Source organism: Epinephelus lanceolatus, chromosome 23 (genome assembly GCF_041903045.1).
Source record: "Epinephelus lanceolatus isolate andai-2023 chromosome 23, ASM4190304v1, whole genome shotgun sequence".
Lineage (NCBI taxonomy): Eukaryota > Metazoa > Chordata > Actinopteri > Perciformes > Serranidae > Epinephelus > Epinephelus lanceolatus.
In genome coordinates this window covers 32,113,300-32,139,094 of record NC_135756.1, presented here as the reverse complement: position 1 = coordinate 32,139,094, position 25,795 = coordinate 32,113,300, and the positions used below count along the sequence as shown (strand labels likewise).

Here is a 25,795-nt window from a genome sequence, read left to right as displayed (position 1 = left end):
ATCACTGCAGCTGCAATTCAGCTATCTGCGACTTAAAACGAATGTGGGCCAGGAGTGTTAAGTCGGGAGACAATGGCCTCTTCCCTACCTCCCTAACCCCCTACTTCCAGACCCTTTGGTCCGACCATATCCATCTTCGAAGTCTGCATTTACCTTCATTTGATCTCAGCAACACTCCTGTAAAGTTTTGTGACTGCGTCTTGCACAGTTGCTATTGCTTTGACAAAAAATGTCCACAGGCACACAGACATAGAAACACCTGGCAAAATAATCAGCTTTTTAGTAGTTCCCCCTACAATAGGTACCATCACACACACACACACACACACACATACACACAAGGTGAAAAGTAGCTGTTGCAACATTGTAGCAGTTGGTAATAACTAAAGCGTACAGTCACAGGTGAGCAAATGCTGGAGAGTGACCATTACCTCCATCCATGACAACATTTTAATGTAAAGTCTACATAAACTGTCAAAATGACATCAAAACTTTACATTCACTTGACACAAAAACTCATCCCATGTGAGCTTGACACAATTTCTTTATGTTAGGTCAACAATGTTTGAGTTTTGAGTTAGTTTAACAAAAAATTATAAAGCTGATTTCGCCTATTTAGTTTACGGCCAGTAAACAATACCTACTATCATTGTGCACTTAACGTATTGTGGTGTTTTTGGGTAAAATGGGTGGGGTTTCCCAGCATGCCGTGAGACAAGGTGTTTAAGACTATAAGCCGCAGAAACCTGTGTTTAAATGTGTCTAAATCAGTTACCCATTACACGGTGATAAATGTTTATGTATTTCCCAATGGTCCAAATGGGTTACACCTGTGTGTTTATATTAGAGTGTCTAGTATAAAGTTGTAGCAAATGAGAAACACAAGCTCACCACAATATATTTTTATAGTACAATGACATTTTAAAAATTCATACAAAGTGTACTCAATGCTTTTATGTTCATATGACATCATTTCAAATGCTCAAACAACAACAAAAAAAGGTTTTGTTAAACCAACAAAGTTCCTGTCAGACAAGGGTCATGTGACCCATTTAGTTTGTGTCTGGTGTACTCAAAACCTTTATGTTACTGTATACTTAACTAAAAGTTTTGAGTGCATAGCTCAGCAGGGTAACTGGATAAATTCTTACTTAAGACGTGTTTAATCTGTTTAATGACAGAAGTTACCAAATTCAATATTGCACAGCGCAACTTGATCTTTAATAACCTGTTGTGACTCCTACTCAAGTAGCCAAAACACACCAGCTAAGGCAAAAGCACCATATGGTCAATGTAAAGCCTACACCATGTGAAACAACCTGGGGTCTGTATGCTTATAACCAGAGGTGACCATGTTGTCCAGTAGATCTTAACTTGGCACCCACAGGTGCAGAGTGGGTAAATGTATGCAGTTTATATGTTTCTAAGTGGGGAGGGCTTTCTGCTCCGGCCCACTCATCTCCATAAATCCTCCAACTGCCAATCACATGTCCAGGGAAACCTTTGTTTCCATGGAGATGTCACGCTGCCATGACACTGTCAGGCAGTGTGGGTTAAACGTACTGAGTGGAGTCACTAAAGCTAAGGGGTTGATGTGAGTCCATGCTGTATCACCACCCACAGCTCGCATGACATTTCTGTGGACCAGGCTCATTAAAAACCACAGTACTCTGAAATATTCATCTGCCAACCCATCCTTACCTCTTTATTATTTATTTTTTGTCTGCTTGTTTTGTGATATTAAAGTTTCTGTTCCTGTTGCTCTTTGTATCTGTTGTTACTGGTGATAATAGTCAGTTCATTTGTATAATTTAAAGTAGCACTTCCTGCATGCTAGAGGACATTTCCTGGAAACAGTGTTTTAACTAAAACGTTTTTAGTGATGTACTGAGATTAGGGTGACGCAGCACTTACATACCGACAGTAGAAAATTATAGAGTAGCATTCATTTTGATGTAAATGTCATATTACTGTCTCTGATGTCTCCTCACAGGATACGTTTTCAAAAAAGTGCTATCTTATTTTAGCTCTGATGATGCGAAATTATATCAGTGCAGCTACCTATCAATCCATAAGACTTCATAACTCTTGGCTTGTTTGTAAGCAATCAGTGGAAACACGAAACAGATCAGAGGGCTGTACTACGAGGCAAGTTCAACAGAGCCAGGCTTCCTTTGCCATAGCTGGCTCGACAAAGCTTTAAGCCTCAGTCAGAGGTAACGGGTACCACCAAGGGGGTTATCAACTTGCTCTGTTAACCCAGGCTTTCCCCTCCAGGCTCTGTGTATGTTCCCATAAAGCCAGTCAAATGGCACATTCACCGCATCATTAGTGTGAATGCTGACTCAGCAGCATTCACACTATTGTTATTGGAATCTTTATTCCTCTTTTTTTGTGCATTTTTTGGTCTAACTACCTATGCATACTTTAAGCTACAGAAACTATTCAGATATCAAAATGTTCAGCTATTTAAGGACACAATGGCATATACCTTTTCTTGTATACTTTTAGAAATATTAAGCTTTTCAGCTTCACATTCACGTAAACCTACTCCACTTTAAAATGCTACTGCTTCTACAAACTTTCAGCTACAGACTTCATTAAACTTTAAAGAGGTTGCAAGGACGAGGCTGGATTTTCAAAATTAAAGCCCCCAGGTGGTAACAGTTTGGCAGTGTCCTGGAGGAAGCTGCATTTTCAAAATAAAAGCCCCCAAGAAAGTAACAATAGCTTGCTGGGGGGGCAAGATAAAGCTGAAATTTCAAAATATTCTTTTTGTAAATGTCAATTTTGTGAACTTAAAAAAAAAAAGTCACAACTTCAATATACTCCACTTCAAAATTCTACTACTCTCCAGACTTTTATTTACACTTTAAACAAGTCACAAAGTATTCATACTTTGCTATATATTAAAACATGTTTGTAATAGGTTTGAGCCGAATACTTATATGAAGCGAGTATACGGTACAGATAATGTACTTTTTATGAGTATGACTACCCTACAAGTAAAATGTACTCATGATAAAGGAAAATCTTGATTTGGGTAGCCCTGTTTAATCTATTGCTCTTGTGATAATAAATGATCTGAAGCTCAATTCTGAGGCTGTTCTGTACATACTTTTCTCAGAGGTAATAAATATTGCAACTTATGATTAATCCATATTAACCTTAGGCTTAAAAAAGCAACTTCTGATGAGGCCCAACCCACTTGTGGCATAAACCCCACCCATTCTGAGTACAGATACAGATAATTTAGTTGGTTGAACAGATACAGACACAGATACTGATGATGGTGTACTCGCTCATCCCTGTATTTTGGCTCTTAGCTCCTTTAGTTAATGCAGTTCAGCTGCCAAGCATGCCAGTTTTGCAATTCAGTTTCCAGGTTTTTCAGCAGTGCAGTGCAATGCATTTGCGCTTTCAGATTCCTGTATTTTCAGCAATGCTTTTTAGTCTTAGCTATCAGCATTCACACACATTTCCCACAAGGAATACATTCTCTGATGTTAAAAGTGAAAACATTCAGTTCAAAAATAACGAGTATGCAAGAGCAGCCACACAATGTTAGTGTTAGCTTAATTAGTTAGGACCTACAGTGGATAAGCCGGACGATTTCTGCTGGCTGTAATTTCAGCTGGCAAAATCACCAGTCGCTGGGTAGAAATCAGAAGCCTGCTTTGTCTGTCTCAAAAATTGACTCAGAATTGTCATGTGCCTGCCACTGTCATCACTGTAAACTGCTTTATGTGTTTTGTGAGAGTGTAAATCCTGACAGGTGTGGCAACAGTAACTAAGGGGAGACTGTCAAACAGCAAACAGTCAATCAACAGTGAGATGCTTTGCTCAGCAGACAACTTGACAGCAGTTGCTGAGGGACAGCAAAGTGTTTCTTGAACACTTATAACTTGCTGATTTTTCTTGCTCTTACAACACTGCCCCTCTAAGCTTTTTAGGTGTGACATCCCCAAGCTGGTCCAATCACAGGTCAACCTCTAACCTCCCGTGGTTCCTTCTCATACCTCTGCAAGCACACCAATGTCTTCTGTGGCAGCTTTGGCGTTTTGAGTAAGCTTGTTAAAAAAAAAAAAATCAGCAAGAGATTATACAGTGTGTGTTTGTGACTGGGTTTTTCCCCACCCTTACAGCGAGCACTGCTTGGTTCAACACCAATGATTGCACCCCAAGGCAATGAGAACATTGGCGGAGCTGTACGGCGAGGGAGACTGCAAGTCTCATAGATTAACATTAATATGGACTTGGGGAGAAGGCCGGGCATATTAAAGGTCATTTCCCTCCTTCATGGCTATCGAGGGAAAATGTAACGGGCCATTGACTGCAGGGCCACACACGCATGAACAAACACACCCGCTCACATTAACACAAGAAAAAAGACACAAACAGGCACACAGATATAAAGACGGAGATGTAATGGTGAGCACACATGCATAAAAAAGACATATCAAGACATAGGAATTTACTCAAACACTCAGTGTTATACACAAACAGTGGGCTAATTTTGTAATTTTAGTCTGTGCATTTGCTTGCGCTTAGCTTAAAGCAGACTTGTCACACAGGGCCTGTTTTCTGTCTACCCTTTTTATGGAGGTTATTCCTCCATTCAATATAGGATTAACACTATTTCAATGTACACGTTTCACTGCTGGCTAAATATGTGAAAGCTGTGTCTCCTAAGTACAAATGCTACATTTCCATTTGTCTTTGGTTCACTTGAAGAAACATCCATCACATTTGCTTTTCTTAAACATCAATGGCAATAAAATTAGTCAAAAAAGCCATTTTCCCCATAAAGACATGATAATGGCAGTCTAATGTTTGTGGTTGTGCAGTAAAATAATAAAAGGAAGCTTCATCAAAAGATGTCGACACTTAATTGATAATCGATTAACCACTATGAATATTTTTGACCGGTTATACATGTCAGTCTAAACACTGTTCCAGTCCTCCAGTCTTCCACAAAGGTCGCCCCTCATTTTTGAGCCGCAAACCCCCTTTAGCATTGTTAACTAGGTCCACTGCTAGCTCTGTTAGTGCAGTGTCGGCATTGCTAATGGTGCTAACATAGTTAACACAGCTAAAAGGGTTACTCTCTGTGACTACCTTGAGGAAGACTGAAGGGTGGCCACCATGCACCGCAGTAATGCAGTACCATCATGGCGTTAGCAGTACATGAGCACGCCGCTTGCTCCCACCTGATGTAGATGCCGCACTAATTCGTGGGATATCATACAAACTGATGTGTCTGCATTTTTGTAGGATATAATATAAACCATTCTACGGGGATACACCGCTGTCAGCAAAGCCTACAGAAAATAAAAGGTAAAACATTTACAACATAAAACATTTAATTTCACCACCTCTACATGGATAGCACTTTGATAAACAGCACTGACGCTCACGCTCACGCTCACATTTACTTAAAAGTTAATCAGTTTAATACCGGTTAATGGGAGTCAGGCTATCGAAAGCGAAATTATCCAATAACTAAATAACTTCCTGTGTCAGTTTGGATTTCTTAACATTATTGCCCCCTGTAGCTAAGGGTCTTAAAACCTTATTGAAGAAAACCATTTTGCAACCTATCAATATTAAGATTGAACAACTGGCAGTGGTTTTGGCATTATAAATTTTGTTGTTACTTACAGGTTATATTTTGGCACCTGGAAAGTCTGATTCAGTTCCATTTCATTTGGACTTGATTCAAAGTTCATTTGGACTTGGCTCATCCATGGAAGGATGGATGGATGTTCAAGCTCCAGTTTTTTCATCTTGACTTTTGCCAGTCCAACTGAAAATAAAAAGCCACTTGCATTTTTAGATTATTAGGTTTGGTTTGACCAATTGTATATGACCACCTTTAATATAGTCTAAACTTGAAAACTTGATCTTTATTTATCTATTGTTGGAGTTTATGAAGAAAAAAACCTGCACTACTAATACTAATAAATGGAATGGGCCATTTAAATTTCAGAATTTGGGAGCTCTTCCTTCTGAAATGAACTCATCTGATATTGTGTTAATATTAACAATAGACATGTAAACAATAATAGAAAGTAAATTTAGACAAGCATTCTACTTCAGGAAAATGCTATTGTACATGCGCTTGCTCAGCGGGCACTGGACATCAATATGACATCAGAAAGACTCTTACGTCAGACAGATGTTTAATTTTGGTTGGAATGAAAATCGGGTTGCTTATAATATATGATGCATTGTTGTAGATGATATTGCCCACAACGTCTAATCAAAATAAACTGCACCTCCACCAGCTACAGCACTGAAGTGCTACTTACAAACTGACGCATTAACAACATATACTATACATATAGCACTTGAAATGTATTTTTACATTGTGTGTCAACAGTGCGAACTCTTCACGGCATTAAGTTAGGCAAGCTTCACTCTGAAAATACTGGCTAGCCTGAGGTGGGCGTGGGCCTTGTTTTATAGTTGTTTGACTAACATTACATCATTGTTAACTTTCCCTTTAGCTGTTCCAAAAGGAGACAGGATGTTTTGCTGCCTTTTCATTCTTAGAGGTAACAGTTAGCAAGCTATAGCCTTGCACCAAATTTGACATTGCTCATCCTTTGATCCCAGGCAATACACCAGCCAAATGTTAAGTAAATCAGATGAACGGTTTTTGAGATATGTGAAGTACACATACGCACGCAGATTGCTTTGCTTTATAGTTATTCATATTCAAAACAAATATTTTATTGTATCAAAAAACACACAAAATCCCCATAACTGTATACAAAGTCAAATCTTAAAACAAAAAACGTGGGCCGCAGAGCATCATGTGACAGTCCCGAGGAATTGCAGTACCACTGTTTGGCCAGTGCAAAAATTGGCTTCAAAGCCTTGCACATTTCCTGGGGACCTGTTTAGTACTATGCAAGATGAGCAAAGGAATAATATAGCATATGATGCTAAATAGACCACACCCCCATGTACCAATCAATATGACCCTTCCGATCTTGAGCCACCAGAGCATGTGTACCAAATTTGGTGAAATTCTGTCCACTGGTTATTGAGGTACACAGTTGAGCATTTGTAGCGCCAATTTCCTGCAAAACCCCACCCTTGGTGAAGGTTTTTTGATTGATAGTGGCCATGTTTTTAAAAAATATTGCACATATTTATAGTAGAATTATGTATCTCAGTCCTACAGGGCTGTATGCCATGTTGGTGTCTATAAAGTAAAAAAAAAATCCAAAAAGATGATGTCATATTACTGTTTTGCACATTGTGCAAATTAGCAAAAATACATCCTGTCAGACTTTTATGGTCCAGGGGCTTTATTTAGAGCACACTGAGCTGAATATGTGTGCTATGTGTCAGTCAGACTTGCATGTGAACAGCGTGGCCTTTCTAAAATTTTTAACTGAAGGTATTAATTAGAGCACCACCATCTGGCTGACTGGGGTCATATTTCTTGAGAAGCATTTGCCCATTATTTCAAGCTATTGGGCCAAGTTTCACATTTCTAGCTCATTCCAGCTCCTAGGAACTGGTTAGCTTGGTCAGAAATTACAAAGATATCTTGTGTCTACTGGCTTCAATCTTTTTTTTTTTTTTTTTTTTTTTTTTTTTAAATAAATTGAACTGTTCTGTTCAGTTTACATGTTCTGTATCACTTTAGCAAGCCTTGTAAAAGAAAGAAAATTATTTGAATTTGAGGCTTCATCTCTCTACCTATAAATAAAAAAGAGCAGAGAATCAGCAGCAGCTTTGTCATGTATGTGTATCATATGCATGAACAGTGCATGTCCAAAGACATTATCACAGTGCATTGAGTGCATCATTTATTATTTATGTTGGGTAAATCGCATTCTTTGTACATGTGCAATGTGTGTGGTGTATACAATATACCCATTTAAGTAGGTATCATGTGTATTGTGTATGTGTGTTAACCATAGGGAGCAAATGTCCTGAGGCTGCACATGCTTTGTGTGGAGCTGTTTGTCCATACCGCCATGGCCGATCTGTGGGAGAGAGCATGAGGTCATCAAACATTGATGTTGGCTGCGCGGCTGTGGGGAAACAAACCACATCATGCTTCTTCCTCCTCATCTCTCCCTCTAGTCTGCCCGTGGTTATAGGAGTCAGACTGACTTCATGATGAGTAAGTCTCCCAGCCAGAGCTGCTCTCTGGCTCTGGCCTTTTCAAACAGACACACAGTTAAATCTAAACGGGAGTCAAATGCACCCGCTGCATGTTAAGCTGCTCTCATCATATGCACGTTTCTTCATTTTCCTTTGAAAAGCTTTCTTATATTACAAAATGGCCCTAATATACTGTATGTACTGAAAGGCGAACAAAAGACCACACAATGCAAAAGTGTTGGACAGAATGAACAGCATACTGATGATTTAACTCCTATCAGGGAAGATTTTGCCATCTTAGAGCTATTATTAACTTATGTAGCTTTCCAATATGGCAGCCACTCAAAGCAACAGCTCTTAAGCAAAGAAACTGCTGCTGAAAAAAGATTCTACCCCCCACCCTATTATTCCAGGACACATGGACCAACTTCTGTTTTACAAATGAGATGTTGGACAATAAATGGCACTTTCATTTCGTTATTCTCACACAGGCAGAAGACTAAAGCATGCTTTCAAATGAATGCAGTTAACTTTTTTAATCAAACAGCTGCATAAGCTGCATACTTTGCCACCCCTCGCAGTTACCTCCTGATTTATTCCTTATTCTCTTTCCAACAAGTCCTCAAAACCATACGATCACAGAGGTTGTTTGTTCCTACACTCTAATACCATCCACAAGGGTGTTTCCTAAATTAGCGTACCTACCGGTGGCAAGAGATCAGCACATCCTCACACCTAAATGACAAAATAGGTTGTATATGACCATTAACGGAGGCAGTTTTAAATGTGGTTAAAGTTGTTAGGTTTAGGCACAAAACTACTTGGTTAGCCTTGGAAAACATCATGTTCAGGTTAAAATAACAACCTGTTCTTATTCTTGTGTCTTTAAAGCCCAGCACTTTGACAAGCCCCTCGGCTTCTTAAAGCAATGCACAAGGACACCCTTTAGCATCAAAGACATTGTAACACATGACTAATGTTCGGAAATGGACTATAGGTTTTGGCAAAAAAAAAACTACTTGGCTAGGTTTAGAAAGAAGATCATGTTTTGGGTTAAAGTGAGTCTGTTTTTTACGAAACAATAGCAAGTGATGTAACGTGATGTAAATACCTCAACTGAGTGACATCAGTGCGTAAATTGTGTAACGTTACATTAAAACAACTTTGACTTTTGGTATTACCTGAAACATAGGTATAGTATGTATGGTAGCTACATCACGTTAAGCGAACATTGACTTTTGATTTCACACAAAACACAAACTGCAGTGTCATTGGTGAAAGTCTTGTTTTGTTTGATCCATCCACCTCCCCTCTCTCCCTATGCGGACTTTCTCACTCTTTATACTACGTCAGTTGCTTTTACCATCAAGTATTGCCACGGATGGATTTACATTGGAGTTTGCTGAAAGCCTGGTGCTTCTTATAAGACACTAAAGGGTGCCTTTGGCGTTGATATGACATGCCAAGGAACATGACAAAGCATCTGTATTTGATGACCTGTGGATGAGAATGTTCTGAAATAAATAAGTTTGTTATGTTACTTCAGCTATGTAACAACATGTACATCAGTAAAGTATAGACAGTGGTCTCCTGGGTCAAAGTCCTGTGTTTGTTTGATCCATCCATCCATATTACTCTTACATCACCTGACTTCCTCCTTGACTCCGGTCATTATTACTACAACCACAAGTAGTCGCCACTTACCAGTTGGCTGATTGTACAAGCAACCTACTGTATGTGTTCGTATTATGGAGGAGGACCGTCTCTCTTTCATAACTCCCCAGGAATTTCTGCACCTTAACACAAAGTGTTACCAGTATTACTGAACCAAACCAAGACATGTACACAAATAAAATTGCCCGTTCAGATGAAAAATCCATGTCATACTCTGTTAGCTTGTTTGTACCTTGTATCACTGAAAGACTTATTTCTATGAGAAGTTAGCACATGCTTCAACAGCTGCATATTCCAAGAGGGAAAAACCTCCAATGACAACAGAAATAAAGTCATTAGCTGTCATAAATCACACATGCTAACACTGTGTAGTGATCACCTAACAAACGCCGAAAGAACACACTGAACCATTTGATCCACCCTCTGATCTTAAAACACCACATGTATTAATAAGGCTTGAAAACCATTAGAGTGATCCTTATGTGAAAAGTTGCCTGAAGCTTACAGTGAGTTTCTTTTGTCCAATGTGCTGCACCAGTTAATCAGGATGTACATCAGTTGTCATCTTCAGAGCCCACTGAGCTATGTTGAAGAAAAGGGCATTTGCTTGTTAGAAAGAAAGCCAAACTGCTCCTGATGACTCAAGATGATATGATATGAAATATTCAAGAGTGCTTAGTATCACTCCTCCTGCATTTTGAAAACCATTTTCAAATATTTTCAGTTCTGTTTGGGTGGATGGCATCATTGAACCATGGTGAAGATACAGTCTGAGATGTGTTTCATTTGTCTCAAGGTGCTAACTACTGGAGCAGCAGCTAACGGGCACAGTCAGTCAGTCTCCTTGGCTGGGGTGCAGACTGCAGGGGCACTAATGAGGAGGGCTGCCACATGTGTCTGAATAATTTAACTGTTTCCAGGAAGACGAGAGAACCCCTGTGTCTGCTACTGTGGCTGCAACAAACCATGTCACACACAAAAACCTCACTCTGGTAACTCTGCCTTACACCGAGAACAACCTGGTGGCAGAATTAGCTAGTTTAAAGGATAGAGTAAATCTCAATACAACACAAACACACCCTAAGCACACTGAATGAGTTATGGGTCACTGAACATATAGTAACTGGTGAAGAGAGCAACTTCACAGTAGGAGATGGGGGGCATAATCCATAGTACTCGCTCTGTCTTAAATATTCATACTAAAGCTCAGCAGGAGCTTATATGAGGCTTCAGCAGTCTGAGTTTGATGAATGACGTGGGGATCTTCACCTTAGCAGTCATATGTAGGTTTATTGCTGGTGTTTCATCCTGGCAACATATCTACATGTGACTACCAGGCCGTATCGCTCTGTTCTGAAAAGAAAGTAAAGTAAGGTCTGGGATTTACCTTTTCACATCACCCCCTTCTCTCTCTCCGTTGATTTTCGGTCATCACTCTACTATACACTGTCTAATAAGGACAAAAGATACTTACAAGAGTACTCCCATAATTTAAATTGCAGTCCTAAAACACTGTTGGACTTAGGGGTGTCACAAGAACAGATACTATGATACCAAGTTGATTCTGAAAACGTGACTCTATGCAATTAATCCAGACCTGACGGGGCAGCATGTATGACTACAAATGTTCTGCCATTAAATGCCGTAGGTAGAAGAAAAACACCTACCAGCACTGAAGAAGAACAACAACATGTAGAAGATGGCGACGAGTGCAGCAGCAACAACAGCTCCGCCAAGACTCATTGTAAGGAAAAGTGTTCTCTCCAGAGGCCAGCGTATTTTGTTCATTCTTTGCAACGAAAGCGCCGTATATTTACACTATGCTACAAACATCAGCATGATGAGGCGTTGAGTGCCACGTTTGCCTTTTTTTTAAATTTTGTTTTGTGTTTTTTATTACTGGGTATTGAAAAAAATTCAGATTTTTTTACTACTTCTGATATGTGTGCAAAGTTTTGTGAGTTTTCAAGCACTTTTAGCCACTCAAAATGTGATTAATTTGCATAAATAATAATAATTCGTTTCATTACAAAGGGTCCTCGCACCAGTTGGTGTTCGGGGCCTAAAAATAAAAGCTGTAGTGATACAGCTTCCAAAACTTCCCAGATGGCCTACAATATAGTCCACAACACTATACAGATAATTAGTTGAAAAGAAGATTTTCCATTTAATTGTCACTATGATTAAACGTGGAGGGCTGATCTGCTTCCAGCTTACTTCACTTACTAATTAACCACCAGCCAGTCAAAGTAAAAGTGAAAACAACCACCCCGCCTGCCCTTCACCACTTCCATGTGTCTATTAAATGAGCAGCTTTGCCAGCAGGCTCATTGGCAGGGCACCTATGAGGCACCTTTAGACTCCCGTAGTGTCTAATTTAGCCCTCCCCATGATACTGGGCCTCCAGGGAGCGAGGTAATCCAATCCGGAGCCTCTCCCTGCTCTCTCTGCTTGGACGGGGTTGTGAATGTCTTGATCAGGACCTGAAAGGCCTTTTCCTCACAGAGCGACAACAGATGGCGCGAGATGAGGAGGCCTTACCCACCCAACCCCCCACCCCCCCTCCACTCCTCTCTATGTAATCCTCTTCTCTGACATCCTCGTCTCCACAGCCATCCTTGGCTTTCCTCCCTCCTCTCTTCTCATCCTCTGTCCCAAACCACTTTGTAGCCTGATGTCTCTCTGCTGCTGTTTTATCTCTCCCTTTCTCTCTCCAGGAGGTTTTCCTTATGACAGACAGAACGAGAGTCAGTAAGCTGCTCCCACAGCAGGAGGTCACATATCGCGCCCAGTCACGGCATCAGAGACCAAGCTAACATATGCCAACTGTTGGGATTATCAACATGAGTATTATGGTGAATGAACAGCAACAATTAAACGCTGGTATGGCAGTGACCTATTTAGAGAAAGGATGACTGCACAAAAACACCTACGGGTCAGCTCGGTACATGTCCTGATCCTCTTCTGTATTTTGATGTTCCTTTGGATTGATTCTTACAGAAACTATTATTCAGTATGTTCACACATGATATGTACTTATAGAACACGCAACCCAGTCCCCAGAGGAAAATGTTGGCATTTAAGGTTTCTGTAAACCACAAATACGTTACATGTGCAAGTTTCATATGCACCATATCAACATTTCTATAGTGATGTAATATATGAGCTGACTGTCATCAGGAGGTGGAGGACATGGATGATGGTGTAACACCTAGGCAAGATGCCTGCCAAGCTGCAGACAACTGTTCGAAACATGGTGAAGCGACCCATCACTATGTTTCCAGCAGCTTTTTTTGGCACCCAAACATGGGTGAATTATAGCTACCTGTTGCTGTATTTCAACACCACACATAGGTGAATTGTAGCAAACCATTGCAGTGTTTCCAGTGGCTTTTTGGCCACCAGACGTGGGTGTTTCATAGCAAACCATGGCTGTGTTTCTGGTGGATTTTTGGGCACCACATATGGGTTTTGTAGTGACCCACTGCTGTGTTTCCAGCTGCTTATTAGGCACCAAACACTGGTGTTTTGTAGCAACTTGTTGCTGTGTTTCCAGTGACTTTTTAGACACCAAACATGGGTGTTTCATAGCAAACCATTGCTGTGTTTCCAGTGGCTTCTGACGCACTACACATGGGTGTTGTATGCTGACATGTTCATGTAAAATCTTAATGACGAAAATAATTTGAATCTAGAGCTGTTGTTAATTGTACATGCAGTGGAATAAAGAGTATAATATTTGCCTCTCAAATATAGTAGAATAGAAGCTCAAGATTGCACATTATAGTATTTCACACTGTAATGAGTACTTAAATACAGACCCACTCGTCCATTTCCACATAGGCTTCACATTTAGATTACTTCTTAAAGTTGGGTTATTAAAATGTCTACAGATATTAATGTTATGTATATTCAAAATAAATAGTAAAAGGTTTGTAATAAACTCATAGTTGGGTTATTAATTATGCCCTTTGGACAGAAGAGCCCAAAGGGTTTGAGAGGCTCCAACCAAAAGGCTATGCAATGAAGTGACTGTCACTGAAACTTGTTAAAGAACTTCCTGATCCCATTCTCATGTTTTAAAGATATGAATATCTATCTGATCTGATATATGGGGCGGCAGTAGCTCAGTCCATAGGGACTTGGGTTGGGCACCGGAGGGTCGCCTGTTCAAGTCCCCTTCCGGACCAAAATATGGAGCGTGGACTGGTAGCTGGAGAGGTGCCAGTTCACCTCCTGGGCACTGCCGAGGTGCCCCTGAGCAAGGCACCGAACCCCCCAACTGCTCGGAGTGCCTGTCATGGGCAGCCCCCTCACTTTGACATCTCTCCGCTTAGTGCATGTATAGGTCCAGTTTGTGCATGTGTGTGTTCAGACCTGTGTGTAATTGACAAACAGAGTGAAAAATTTAATTTCCCCTCGGGGATTAATAAAGTATATAAAATTAAATATTATAAATATAATGATTTGTTTTTGTTTTGTTTTTTTTCTACAATATATAGCTGCACATGCATACTTAGGCAGCAGTAAGCCTTGTGTTGACTGTGGAATGTTAATTACACTGGAAAAGTTTTCACTGTAATGAGAGAAAATATAATCTGCATCACAGATTTTGGTTGATAATCTTACCTAACATTTTGTGTTGTGCCCTATTGTATTGCCACATACACAGATGGATCTTTTGGGCTCCTTAGTCTGGGGCCCAATTGTCTCAGATTGTGTCCATGGATCAAATAAAATGTTTTTTAACTTTTCCAGATGTCACTGATTTTACATTGTCACCAGGTGGTGTGCGTATACCTGAAGGATAAGGCTGTGATATTCTCTATCTTTCCTGTTGTCAGTAAATTCAATGGAAAAACTAAAACCAACGTGTTAGTCCATTTCTCAATACTTTCTGACTTCTGTACCCAGTCTGAGGCTCTTAGCCCACTGGTTCTTACTGAGGCCATAAATCTCACCTCATAATTGAATCACAATTGAGTCAAAATGGATTACAGTGTGTTTGTTCATGGTAATGAAGGAACATGTTACCCTGTGCAACGGTGTGGCTCACTGATGTGTTTTTAATAGTTTTTGGACAACAATGGAGCTCTATGGCACAGAGGAAGAAGATATATCAGGCTTTGATACACAATACTCATTAGAAGTAGTAGGGGTGGGAGCCACCACAAGCCCCACGATATGATATTATCACAATACTTAAGTCACAATACATTATGATCGCAATTTTAAATATGTTGCAAAATGCTAAGCATTGCAATTTTTGAGATTTTAGATTTATAACCATTATATAAATAAACGTATAAACTGTAAATTGTAATAAAGATAATGTTTAAAAAAGTTTTCAGTCTGTTCATCTCACTACAGCCATTTTTTGTAGCAATAAAATGTATCTAGTGGACTGAAAAAGCAATTGATTATATATTCTAGTAGGCTACCTAAAGTTTCAATTATATTTGTAATATTAATAATTGTATATAATAAAAAAACAATCACCACTTGGCACTGTGTGACGATGTTATTACCACACAAAAATATTGCGATAGTTGCTGTATCAATTTTTCCCCCACTCCTAATTAGTAGATACATTCATTGTTGGTTTGAATGAGCACAGGGATTTGTTGACAGTAAGAAAGCATTGGTCAGCATCCCTCTAGCACTGTTTGAATAACCTACACTTACCCACTCCAAATTCACAAACACACACCATTGCTCTCATACTGTAACTGGCGATGGGGGGCATTGCTTCTCTCCCTCACTCTCCTGCTTCAATAAATCCATCCAGTGCCAGAGAGATGGGTGAGCATGGAGAGACTGAAGTTTCAGAATTGTTAATTATGAAGCTAAATGTGGATTGGGATTGATCCGTGCTCTGAGATATGATAAGTGCTTCTGGTTTATGACTCATTTCTGACATATAACAACAATTAGCATGTTTATTTATATAAAATATGCACCACCTTATTCAAATGGACAGGAAATTACTCATCAGGGTTTAAATATGTGGCTAATGATTGCATGAAAGTTTCCTGTCGTTTCACTTAAGGGTGCACAAGGGAATGTAAAGTCATTATGATACAGCAGCATGAGGCCATTTAGTAGATGGAAATACAGAAATCATGTATCACCATGTATACCTGTGATTTGACTGTGGAGATTAAAATGGAATAAAAGTGAAACAGCATGTGGAGGGAAGGCTTTACAGTGCTTTGCTCTGACCTTTGACCTCGCAAAATCCCTAAAAAATTAGAATAATGTTCTTTTTAACAATGCATGTTGTAGGAGAAGACAGGCCCCTGGGCTTAATATTTGTCAGTGAAAGCTAGGCTACTGTAATTCAAAGGAGTGAAGTTCTATCAAATGCTTGGATGGTGTGACTACAATTGTACAACCATGACAAATAGGGCTACTGAATTTACATAAAACATGACCTGTGGGATAGCAGGGTGGTAGCCAGGGTTTTAGAAATGTCTTCAGCCCAAGGTCCCCCTGTTCCTCCTCCCTCTGACCAGACACATAAAGCAATGTCGCTACAATTATTTAATTATTCAGATTTTTCCATTAAGTGGCAGTAGAAGTAGCAAAAGAGACGGTGGTTAAAGTAGTAACAAATGGCAGACATCAGCTAGTAGCAGTAGAACTGGCAATAGTAGTATTTTTCACAAGTGGCAATAGTAGAAGCGTTAACAGTAAACGTAGCGGCAGCAGTAGGCTAGTAGTAGCATCAACAGAAACAGAGTAATAGCAGTATCGATAGTAACAGTAGCAGTGGTTGTAGCATTAGCAACTGCAGTAGTAGCAATAGGTAATGGGAATGTGTCATTATCAGCAGTGAAGGATACAGGTAAGAGTGCCATCCGCTGGCGGTTTGAAAGTGTCAAAAAGAACTGCTGAACAAACACAAAACACTACTCAGGGTACCACCACAAGGTTGTAACAGTTAAAATCAGAAAGGCTGGGGTGTTGGTTCGGCCCGGGTTCTACTCCAGCCTGTGGCCCTTTGCTGCATGTCACTCCCTCTCTCTCTGTCCCCCTTTCATGCTTGTCTGTCCTGTCAATTAAAGGCTAAAATCCCCCAAAAAAATATCAAAATCAGAAAGGTTTCCATTTAAAAGGGGATTTCCTTGGTGTTTGCATACAATAAACATACTATAAATATATAAAGAAAGAAAGACATTATGGCAGAGTACTGCAAGACAAAAACATAAATATGGAATTAAAATAAAAATATGAAAAAGATCATGAAAAAAATAAAATATAACAAATATGTACAATATAGCTGTTTAGTTGTTATGCCAGGAATCACAGTACTTCAGCATTAACTATACTGTATGGTTGATGTAATATGCTTAGTTTTCATGCAGTTCTAATATGAATAAACTCCACTTTCTTTGTTATTTAAAAACATAACGCGAGAACGGGATGGGACAGGAAGTGATAATCCACTCCTGTGTCATCCTATTATCAGCAGCTACCATAGCTAGGGTTGCTTATACTTCCAAGATGGCGGCAACATCCTAGAATGCTACTCCCTATAGAAGTAGAGGCAGTGACACTAGAAGTAGCAGCAACGTAAACAAAAACAGTAGCAGTAACAGTGGTAGTAACAATAGCAGTATTGCTGGTAGCAATAGCAGAGGAAGTAGCATTAGCATTAGCAGTAGGATCAGTGTTAGCATAGAGTAGCAGAAGCAGCAGCAGTAGTAGTAGACTAGTAGCATTAACAGAAACAGTAGCACTAACAGTGGAAGTAGCAGCAGTATCTGTAGTAGCAATAGCAGTAGCATTCACAGCTGTATTAGTAGCAATAATAGCAGGATCGGTGGCAATAACAGTAGCAGAAGCAGCAGCAGTGGTAGTAGTTGGCCTGTAGCATCAACAGAAATCGTAGCAGTAACAGTGGTAGTAATATTAGCAGTAGCAGTAGTAGCAGTAGTATAAGCATCAGCATTAGCAGCTGAAGTAGCAATATCAATAGTAGCAGGGTCAGTGGTAGCATCAATAGTAGCAAAAGCAGCAGTAGTAGTGGAGGAGTAGTCACAGGAGCAGTTCAGCTAAGAAGCAGTAGTTATGGTGTGGTTATATATGTGGTTATAGTAGCATAATGTTAGTTGTAGTTATTGTTGGTAGACGTAGTGGTTGGCAGCTGGATGTCTCTGTATGACGGCCCTTTGGCTGAAAGTGAGCTGTAAGTGCACACGCATCGCATTATTGCACATGTAGAGCACACAGAGATAAACAGCGTTAATCTGCACAGTTGCGTCCTTATTGACCCATCAATGTGAAGTTATTGTCAGATGCATCATGATAATAAACCACGGTGTACTTTTCCATGCTGATGGAGCTGAGAGCTGGAATATATCAGACCCCTCTATGGAGGCATTCATCTGATCACTGAGCACACTGACTGTGTGCTACCCATTACTGCAGATGGTAGGCCATCAAGGCCATTGAGGCATCCTCAAAGGCAGGCACAGCTGCAGCACACACACACACACACACACAAGCATTCAAAGAGTACACACACCCTCTCCTCTTCGAGCTTGGACTCAGACCAGTAGCCTCCATCAGAAACATCAGCCTCCCTATCTTTTTAACACACAACATGACTGTGTAGTATCATCTGAAGTAGACACTTGTGTAGAGTTATGTCTGAAGTGGATTTTATGATGAATTTTGATTTTGGTTACAAACATGTTTCACTCATCGGAAACAGGGATCATGCCGGTTGTTTGAATGACTTTTAACTGTAGGATTTAACTGGAACAATATATTTAACTGCCATCTTTCATACTGTGATAAGTGTCAGCTCAATAATATGCCATGTTTAATGAAAATGTTGGTACCAACTGGATCCAATGTTTATTCGAGAAAATGTATAAAAAATAATGTAACATAAAAACAAAATAAAAATAAGTTGTTTTGTCTTGAAACTGCTTATATTGTTTGACAGTCAGCCAAAATATGAGAACTAGACCAATATATCAGCCAGGCAGATATATCAGCCAATATCAGCTTAGTGCAGATTTATGTATCAGTATCAATGGATATGTCGGCCAAAAAGTAATAAAAGACTGCAAGACAGAGATGCCAAACAGTGTTTCCACTACGCACTTGAGTGACTTGATACGTTGATTTTTACACAGTAAAATGCCCCACTCAGTAAGGCTTTACAATATAGAGAAAATCAAATATCACAATTTTTTTTTTTACCAAATAGCTTGATATCAATATGCCTATGATATTGTAAGCTTGACAAATGGTGCTTTAACAAAATATTTACACAATGAGAATTTTGACAAATAATCATTAGTAATGTGGATATAATGACTATGTGGCAAATGGCAATTAATAACACATCATGAGCAGTCTGGGAAGTTTAGGAAATTACATCACTTTACTAAAATGCAGCCTTTAAAAACCAGACCGATACTGTGATACCCAAAGTCTAAGTAGATATTTAGTCTCATATCACAATATCTATATAATATTGATAAATTGCCCGCCCTACTGCTCAATTTCTTGGTCACAATAAAAAATAAATACTAATGATAACAAATCTGGATTATCTACAAAATTGTTTGTTTATACAGTACAGGCCAAAAGTTTGGACACACCTTCTCATTCAATGCGTTTTCTTTATTTTCATGACTATTTACATTGTAGATTCTCACTGAAGGCATCAAAACTATTTATGAACACATGTGGAGTTATGTACTTAACAAAAAAAGGTGAAATAACTGAAAACATGTTTTATATTCTAGTTTCTTCAAAATAGCCACCCTTTGCTCTGATTACTGCTTTGCACACTCTTGGCATTCTCTCCATGAGCTTCAAGAGGTAGTCACCTGAAATGGTTTCCACTTCACAGGTGTGCCTTATCAGGGTTAATTAGTGGAATTTCTTGCTTTATCAATGGGGTTGGGACCATCAGTTGTGTTGTGCAGAAGTCAGGTTAATACACAGCCGACAGCCGTATATTATGGCAAGCACCAATCAGCTAACTAAAGAAAAACGAGTGGCCATCATTACTTTAAGAAATGAAGGTCAGTCAGTCCGGAAAATTGCAAAAACTTTAAATGTGTCCCCAAGTGGAGTCGCAAAAACCATCAAGCGCTACAACGAAACTGGCACACATGAGGACCGACCCAGGAAAGGAAGACCAAGAGTCACCTCTGCTTCTGAGGATAAGTTCATCCGAGTCACCAGCCTCAGAAATCGCAAGTTAACAGCAGCTCAGATCAGAGACCAGATGAATGCCACACAGAGTTCTAGCAGCAGACCCATCTCTAGAACAACTGTTAAGAGGAGACTGCGCCAATCAGGCCTTCATGGTCAAATAGCTGCTAGGAAACCACTGCTAAGGAGAGGCAACAAGCAGAAGAGATTTGTTTGGGCCAAGAAACACAAGGAATGGACATTAGACCAGTGGAAATCTGTGCTTTGGTCTGATGAGTCCAAATTTGAGATCTTTGGTTCCAACCGCCGTGTCTTTGTGAGACGCAGAAAAGGTGAACGGATGGATTCCACATGCCTGGTTCCCACTGTGAAGCATGGAGGAGGAGGTGTGATGGTGTGGGAGTGTTTTGCTGGTGACACTGTTGGGGATTTATTCAAAATTGAAGGCACACTGAACCAGCATGGCTACCACAGCATCCTGCAGCGACATGCCATCCCATCCGGTTTGCGTTTAGTTGGACGATCATTTATTTTTCAACAGGACAATGACCCCAAACACACCTCCAGGCTGTGTAAGGGCTATTTGACCAAGAAGGAGAGTGATGGAGTGCTGCGGCAGATGACCTGGCCTCCACAGTCACCGGACCTGAACCCAATCGAGATGGTTTGGGGTGAGCTGGACCGCAGAGTGAAGGCAAAGGGGCCAACAAGTGCTAAACACCTCTGGGAACTCCTTCAAGACTGTTGGAAAACCATTTCAGGTGACTACCTCTTGAAGCTCATGGAGAGAATGCCAAGAGTGTGCAAAGCAGTAATCAGAGCAAAGGGTGGCTATTTTGAAGAAACTAGAATATAAAACATGTTTTCAGTTATTTCACCTTTTTTTGTTAAGTACATAACTCCACATGTTCATTCATAGTTTTGATGCCTTCAGTGAGAATCTACAATGTAAATAGTCATGAAAATAAAGAAAACGCATTGAATGAGAAGGTGTGTCCAAACTTTTGGCCTGTACTGTATGTGTTTATGTTTTTAAAAGTTGCTATTGTCCAACATACTTTTAGTTGATTTTTTTAATTGCCAAATATCAGTATCTGCCTCAAAAATCGGTTTAAGATAGGCTTTACGGGCAACTCAAAGGTTTTCAGAGTGCAATGATATCAAACACCAGAGAGCATGAAGTCTTAAAATTCAATGAAAATGCAAACCGGACATGTTGGGTATTTTACGTACTACATGATCAGCCCTTATAGGCCATGTCTTGAAAATAGGCCTGTGTCAAAATCTAGTTTAAAGTCTGTGATACTGTGTTTAAAGTCCCCATGAAAGAGCTAGCTGAGTGCTATGTGATTCCACATATTTATGTGTTTCCTGTAAAAACAGGAAGGAGGGAAGGGAGGGATTTCTTGCAGTAGTCAATTGAAATGTAGTAGCCAATCTGGTGTTACATGCAAACATGAACGTAGCTAGGCCAAAATGGCCACGCTAATGGTGCAAACGTGGCAAAAGCTAACAGAGCTAACAATGTTAATGGAAGTTAGCTCACACTCACCGGGGTGACCTGGCCGAGGGGGAGAACTGGAGGGAAGATGGATGTTACACTTCTGCAACGATGCCATCCCACCACCATAGCTCAGAACGGCATTATGACAGGTAACGTAAGGAGTTAGCACAACCAAAACCACAACGTACGATGCATGACTGCAAGCTAGCTCGTAGGTCCTATGCGCAAGTAGGTAACAGGCAAAATTTATGGTGATGGAGGACAGACGTGAAAATTCGATAAAGTGTGTCACTGGATGCAAAATTAGACTACATCCCTGAGTGTGGGATGAGTCATCACCATTTTTTAACCCCTTTTGAAGAAATGATAAAAGAATTGCTACTAACCCTAACTTCTTTTGTCCTTGCTGGGCCAGATCAGTGCAAGACATATGTGAGTAAAACTTAAAGGGAGAGTTCACCCTGAAATCAAAGGTGCATATTTTTTTCTTTTATCTCTAGCACTGCTTATCAGTCTAGGTTGTGGTGTGAGCTGCCGAAAGTTTGAGAAATCAGCTATAAGATGTCTGCCTTCCCTCCAATGTAATGGAACTAGATGGCACTCAGCCTGTGGTGCTCAAAGTGGCAAAAGAAAAAATAAATAAATTTGGAAAACTCAACAGCAGTGTCTCTTTTCAAAAATCATTTCCCATTTTCTCAAGATAATCCACAGACCTTGCTGTGAGCAGTTTCTACTTAACTACACCCCCTAACTTCATCACCACACAAAGGAAGTGTGCATCTACTCATGGACAAGAGGCTTGTGCTTGTGACAACATGACATGTAAACAGTAATGGCATCCTCCTCGGCTGAGCTGTAACATCAGCTAGCTAAGTGGTGCTAGGTGACCTAGCAGTAGATGCACACCTTGGCTTGGTGAAATGGTTGGCTGGTGGAGAGAAAATAGTCCCTCATGAAACTGCTCACAACAAGGTCTGTGGATTATCTTGAGTGACCAGGTCATTATATCTGGAAAGAGACATTGCTGTTGATTTTTTTCTGATGTATTTTTGTGGCACTTTGAGCACCACAAGCTGAGTGCCATCTAGTTTTACCATACTGGAGAGAAGGCAGACATCTCTACAACCGATATCTCCAACACTGCAACTCACACCAAAACAAACTAGACTGATAAGTAGTACCACAGATAAGAGGAAAAAATATCTAGTTTTGATTTGGGGGTGAACCGTCCCTTTAAACATCTATTTTGATGTCATGACATCTTTAAATGGTACACATACCTTAATTTATCAGTGGGCCATGTGTTACTCAATCATAGAGAACACTGTAGACATGTCCAGAGTACAGAAAGAACAGAAAGGTTACTAGGGGCCAACCAGCTCATTTTTGCACCCTAGCAGGTGCATCTAGCCATGGACATTAGGCCTATATGGATGCAGAAGTGATTGGTCCCTGGAAACAGAGTAAAGGCTTCCTCCATGGAAGAAAGCAATAAATGAACCCTTGATGGAAGATATAGGACCTTAAAGAAACAGCTCTGAGTGCCCCTCTTCACCTCTTCCTGTCTCATGCTGAGTGCTTACTGACAAGCCCATGAAATGATTATGTCATTATTTGCAGTTGCAGGGTCAGGCGCGCACCACTTAAAGTACCATCTCAGACCTGAGAACACTGGGGGACAACACAGCACGTACTGCTGTTCAGCGTCATGATTAACATGCGCCCCTCTTCTGCAAAATAGCATGACAACAAGCAGTCTGTAGCCACAGGCCGATCAGACCCACTCACACACACAGACGGAATTTGCTCCCATAAATGCAAGAAAATAGCTCGATGCCCTTGTTCGCCCTTTGGTCAAATGCACAATCACCACACAGCAGCCTAATTGATTTTCGTATGATAAATGTCACATCCCGGCCGTGTTGGTGTCTGATGACACACTGCTGTTCCTGCAACTTTAGCCTCTTAAACTGACTTGTTTATTTCATCCTTACCTTTCCGGATCAGGTCTTCGATTTCTTGGTCGAAGCCCAGCCGATGGCATTTCCTCCACAGCCCCATGTTGGTTGAGTTATACTGCCTGCTGCACTCATCCGCGGCGCTCATGGCGAACAGCTGCCGCCGGTTCCGGGCCAGCAGCAGCTTCTCCTCCCAGCGGGGAAGGCTGCTCCGGCTGGCCCGCAGCGGCAGGCTGTTGTTGGGGATGTAGATGAAGCCCGGGTCCTTGCGGCGGCTGGAAAAGCTTCGGCACCGCTCCCTGTACCTCCTGGCGTCAGTCTCGTACCAGTGGTCGGAGCACATCGCCACGGCCAGCATGCCCAGGGCGCAGAGAGAAAGAGAGAGCCCGGCGTAGAGCAGTAACTTCCCGGCAGCCATGCTCGCTTCTGTCACAGCCGCATCCGCACCTCGACAGACGGACAGCTCCTCTGCGGCTTCCCCGCCAGTTCAGCTCACATCACCTCTGGAGAGCAGCGTCGGGACCATTATCGAAGTGGCGGTTATGTGCAAAGAGGAGACGAGTCTTTCCAATAGCAGCTCACTGGTGGAATAAAATGTTAAATCCTTGTATCCCGGTGCTCCGAAGTGACAACGTCTTTCCTGCGTGCTCGGCGTTGCAGCAGCTCGGCGGAGACAGAGGACGCTTATCTCATCTCAGCCCCGGATCCTCAGCATCCATCCGTCTGAGCAGGGCGACACCAACATGCACATCAGCACAGCATGCACATCTCTAGTCAAACATAGGCTAGCCTATATTTCACACAGCATGCATCATTACTGCACAACCCACATGAAATGAAACGATGGACAAAGAGAGAAGAAGGGAGCAGAGAAAGCTGTAGAAACAGCCAGAGAGAATCGTGCATTTTCATTAAGCAGTAATTTACAAATACAGTGTCAAACTGGGACTCAAATGACTGGAGCTGCTTAATTTAGATGTACCTGATGTGTCCAAATAGAGTCCGTGCAGACCGCAGTCCATCAGCAGGAGAGGACAGAGGATCAGCTACAGTCAGCATCCCCAGCACGTTTGATAGGATGACGGCAGCTGCTACAGAGCAGGCCCATCCCTGGACCAATCAACAGCAGCCTGGCTGGGAGAGCACCGTGTTAGCTTACAGGCTACATGAGATTTGATTGAACAAACATAAACTACCACTACTTCTGTTACTACTGCTTCTACCACTATTTATAACCCTTGCTACTGCTGTTTATTGCTTGCACTCAAATCTTGTGCATCCTATACTGCACAGGATACCAGAGGCGTAGATTTCAGGGGGATGCAGGGCACATGTCCCCCTTAATACTTAGAGCATGTGCATTTGCCCCCACCAATAAAAACATGAAAGGAGCACAGAACTTTTGACAAAGTTGAAGACATTTACATTATAAAGTGACACAGACAGGGCACAGATTTAAGCAAAATTACACTTAAGTGTAAGTGCTTTAACATCATTTGTGCCACAACAGTGATGCGTATGGACCTCTGTGCAAGCGCCTCGGTCTTGACCACATCACTGTCCTGCAGCAAATGAAGTTAAAGCACATCCTAGAGTGATACTGCCTATATTATACAACTATTACCAACAAAATAAAAAATAATCAAAATGTATTCATGTTGAGGGGCTCTCAAAATAAAGTTTTTGCGACAGTTGTCTCCATTACGATGGTAATACATAGGGTCTGACTAATAACTGTAAAAGAATCAGTCACATCAGTAATAATAATAGTAATAATAATGAGAAACTTTATTTATATAGCACCTTTCATACAAGAAATGCAGCATAAAGTGCTTTACAATAAGGGCAGTTTAAGCACCGAGTGCATCATATGAAAATAGACATCATAGAATCATAGAATTGTAAAACCATAAGTTATAAAATCAAGTAAAATACAATATTTTAAAGAGTTGCAGCAGCAAGAAGCATAAATGTAAAGTAAAAGCATAAAAAGAAAGAATTTTATACCTGTATGAGTGAAGGCAGAGCTAGTTAAAGGCTAAAGTGAACAGATACATTTTTTAGCTTTCTTTTGAAAATATTCAGCAAGCTGGCTTCCCTGATATCTATAGGTAGTGTGTTCCATAGCTTTGGGGCATAACTGACCAAGGCTGCATCCCCAATCTTCTTCCAGCTATTACTAAGAACCTCCAGTAAACCAGCAGCAGATGATCGCAGTGTTCTTGGGGGCAAATAGTTAACAAGGGAGTTAGCAATGTAGCTTGGTCCTGGCCCATTTAGTGCTTTGTATACAGGGAGAAAGGCCTTACATTCAATTCTAACTGTAACAGGAACAGGCAGCATGGTGGTG

At 40.7% G+C, this 25,795-nt stretch overlaps 1 protein-coding gene across 1 annotated transcript in view; it reads right to left on the bottom strand.

Moving 5' to 3' along the window:
- The window catches only part of tmem178bb (transmembrane protein 178Bb), a 199,629-nt gene extending 175,073 nt beyond the window's left edge, over positions 1 to 24,556 (bottom strand). Inside the window, exons 1-2 of the mRNA XM_033614566.2 lie at positions 24,428 to 24,556; positions 23,482 to 24,168 (exon numbers count right to left, since the gene is read on the bottom strand). Coding sequence (XP_033470457.1) covers positions 23,482 to 23,863 — 382 coding nt within the window. The 5' untranslated portion in view covers positions 23,864 to 24,168; positions 24,428 to 24,556. The remainder of the gene's footprint in view (positions 1 to 23,481; positions 24,169 to 24,427) is intronic.
- Positions 24,557 to 25,795: the final 1,239 nt, after the last annotated feature.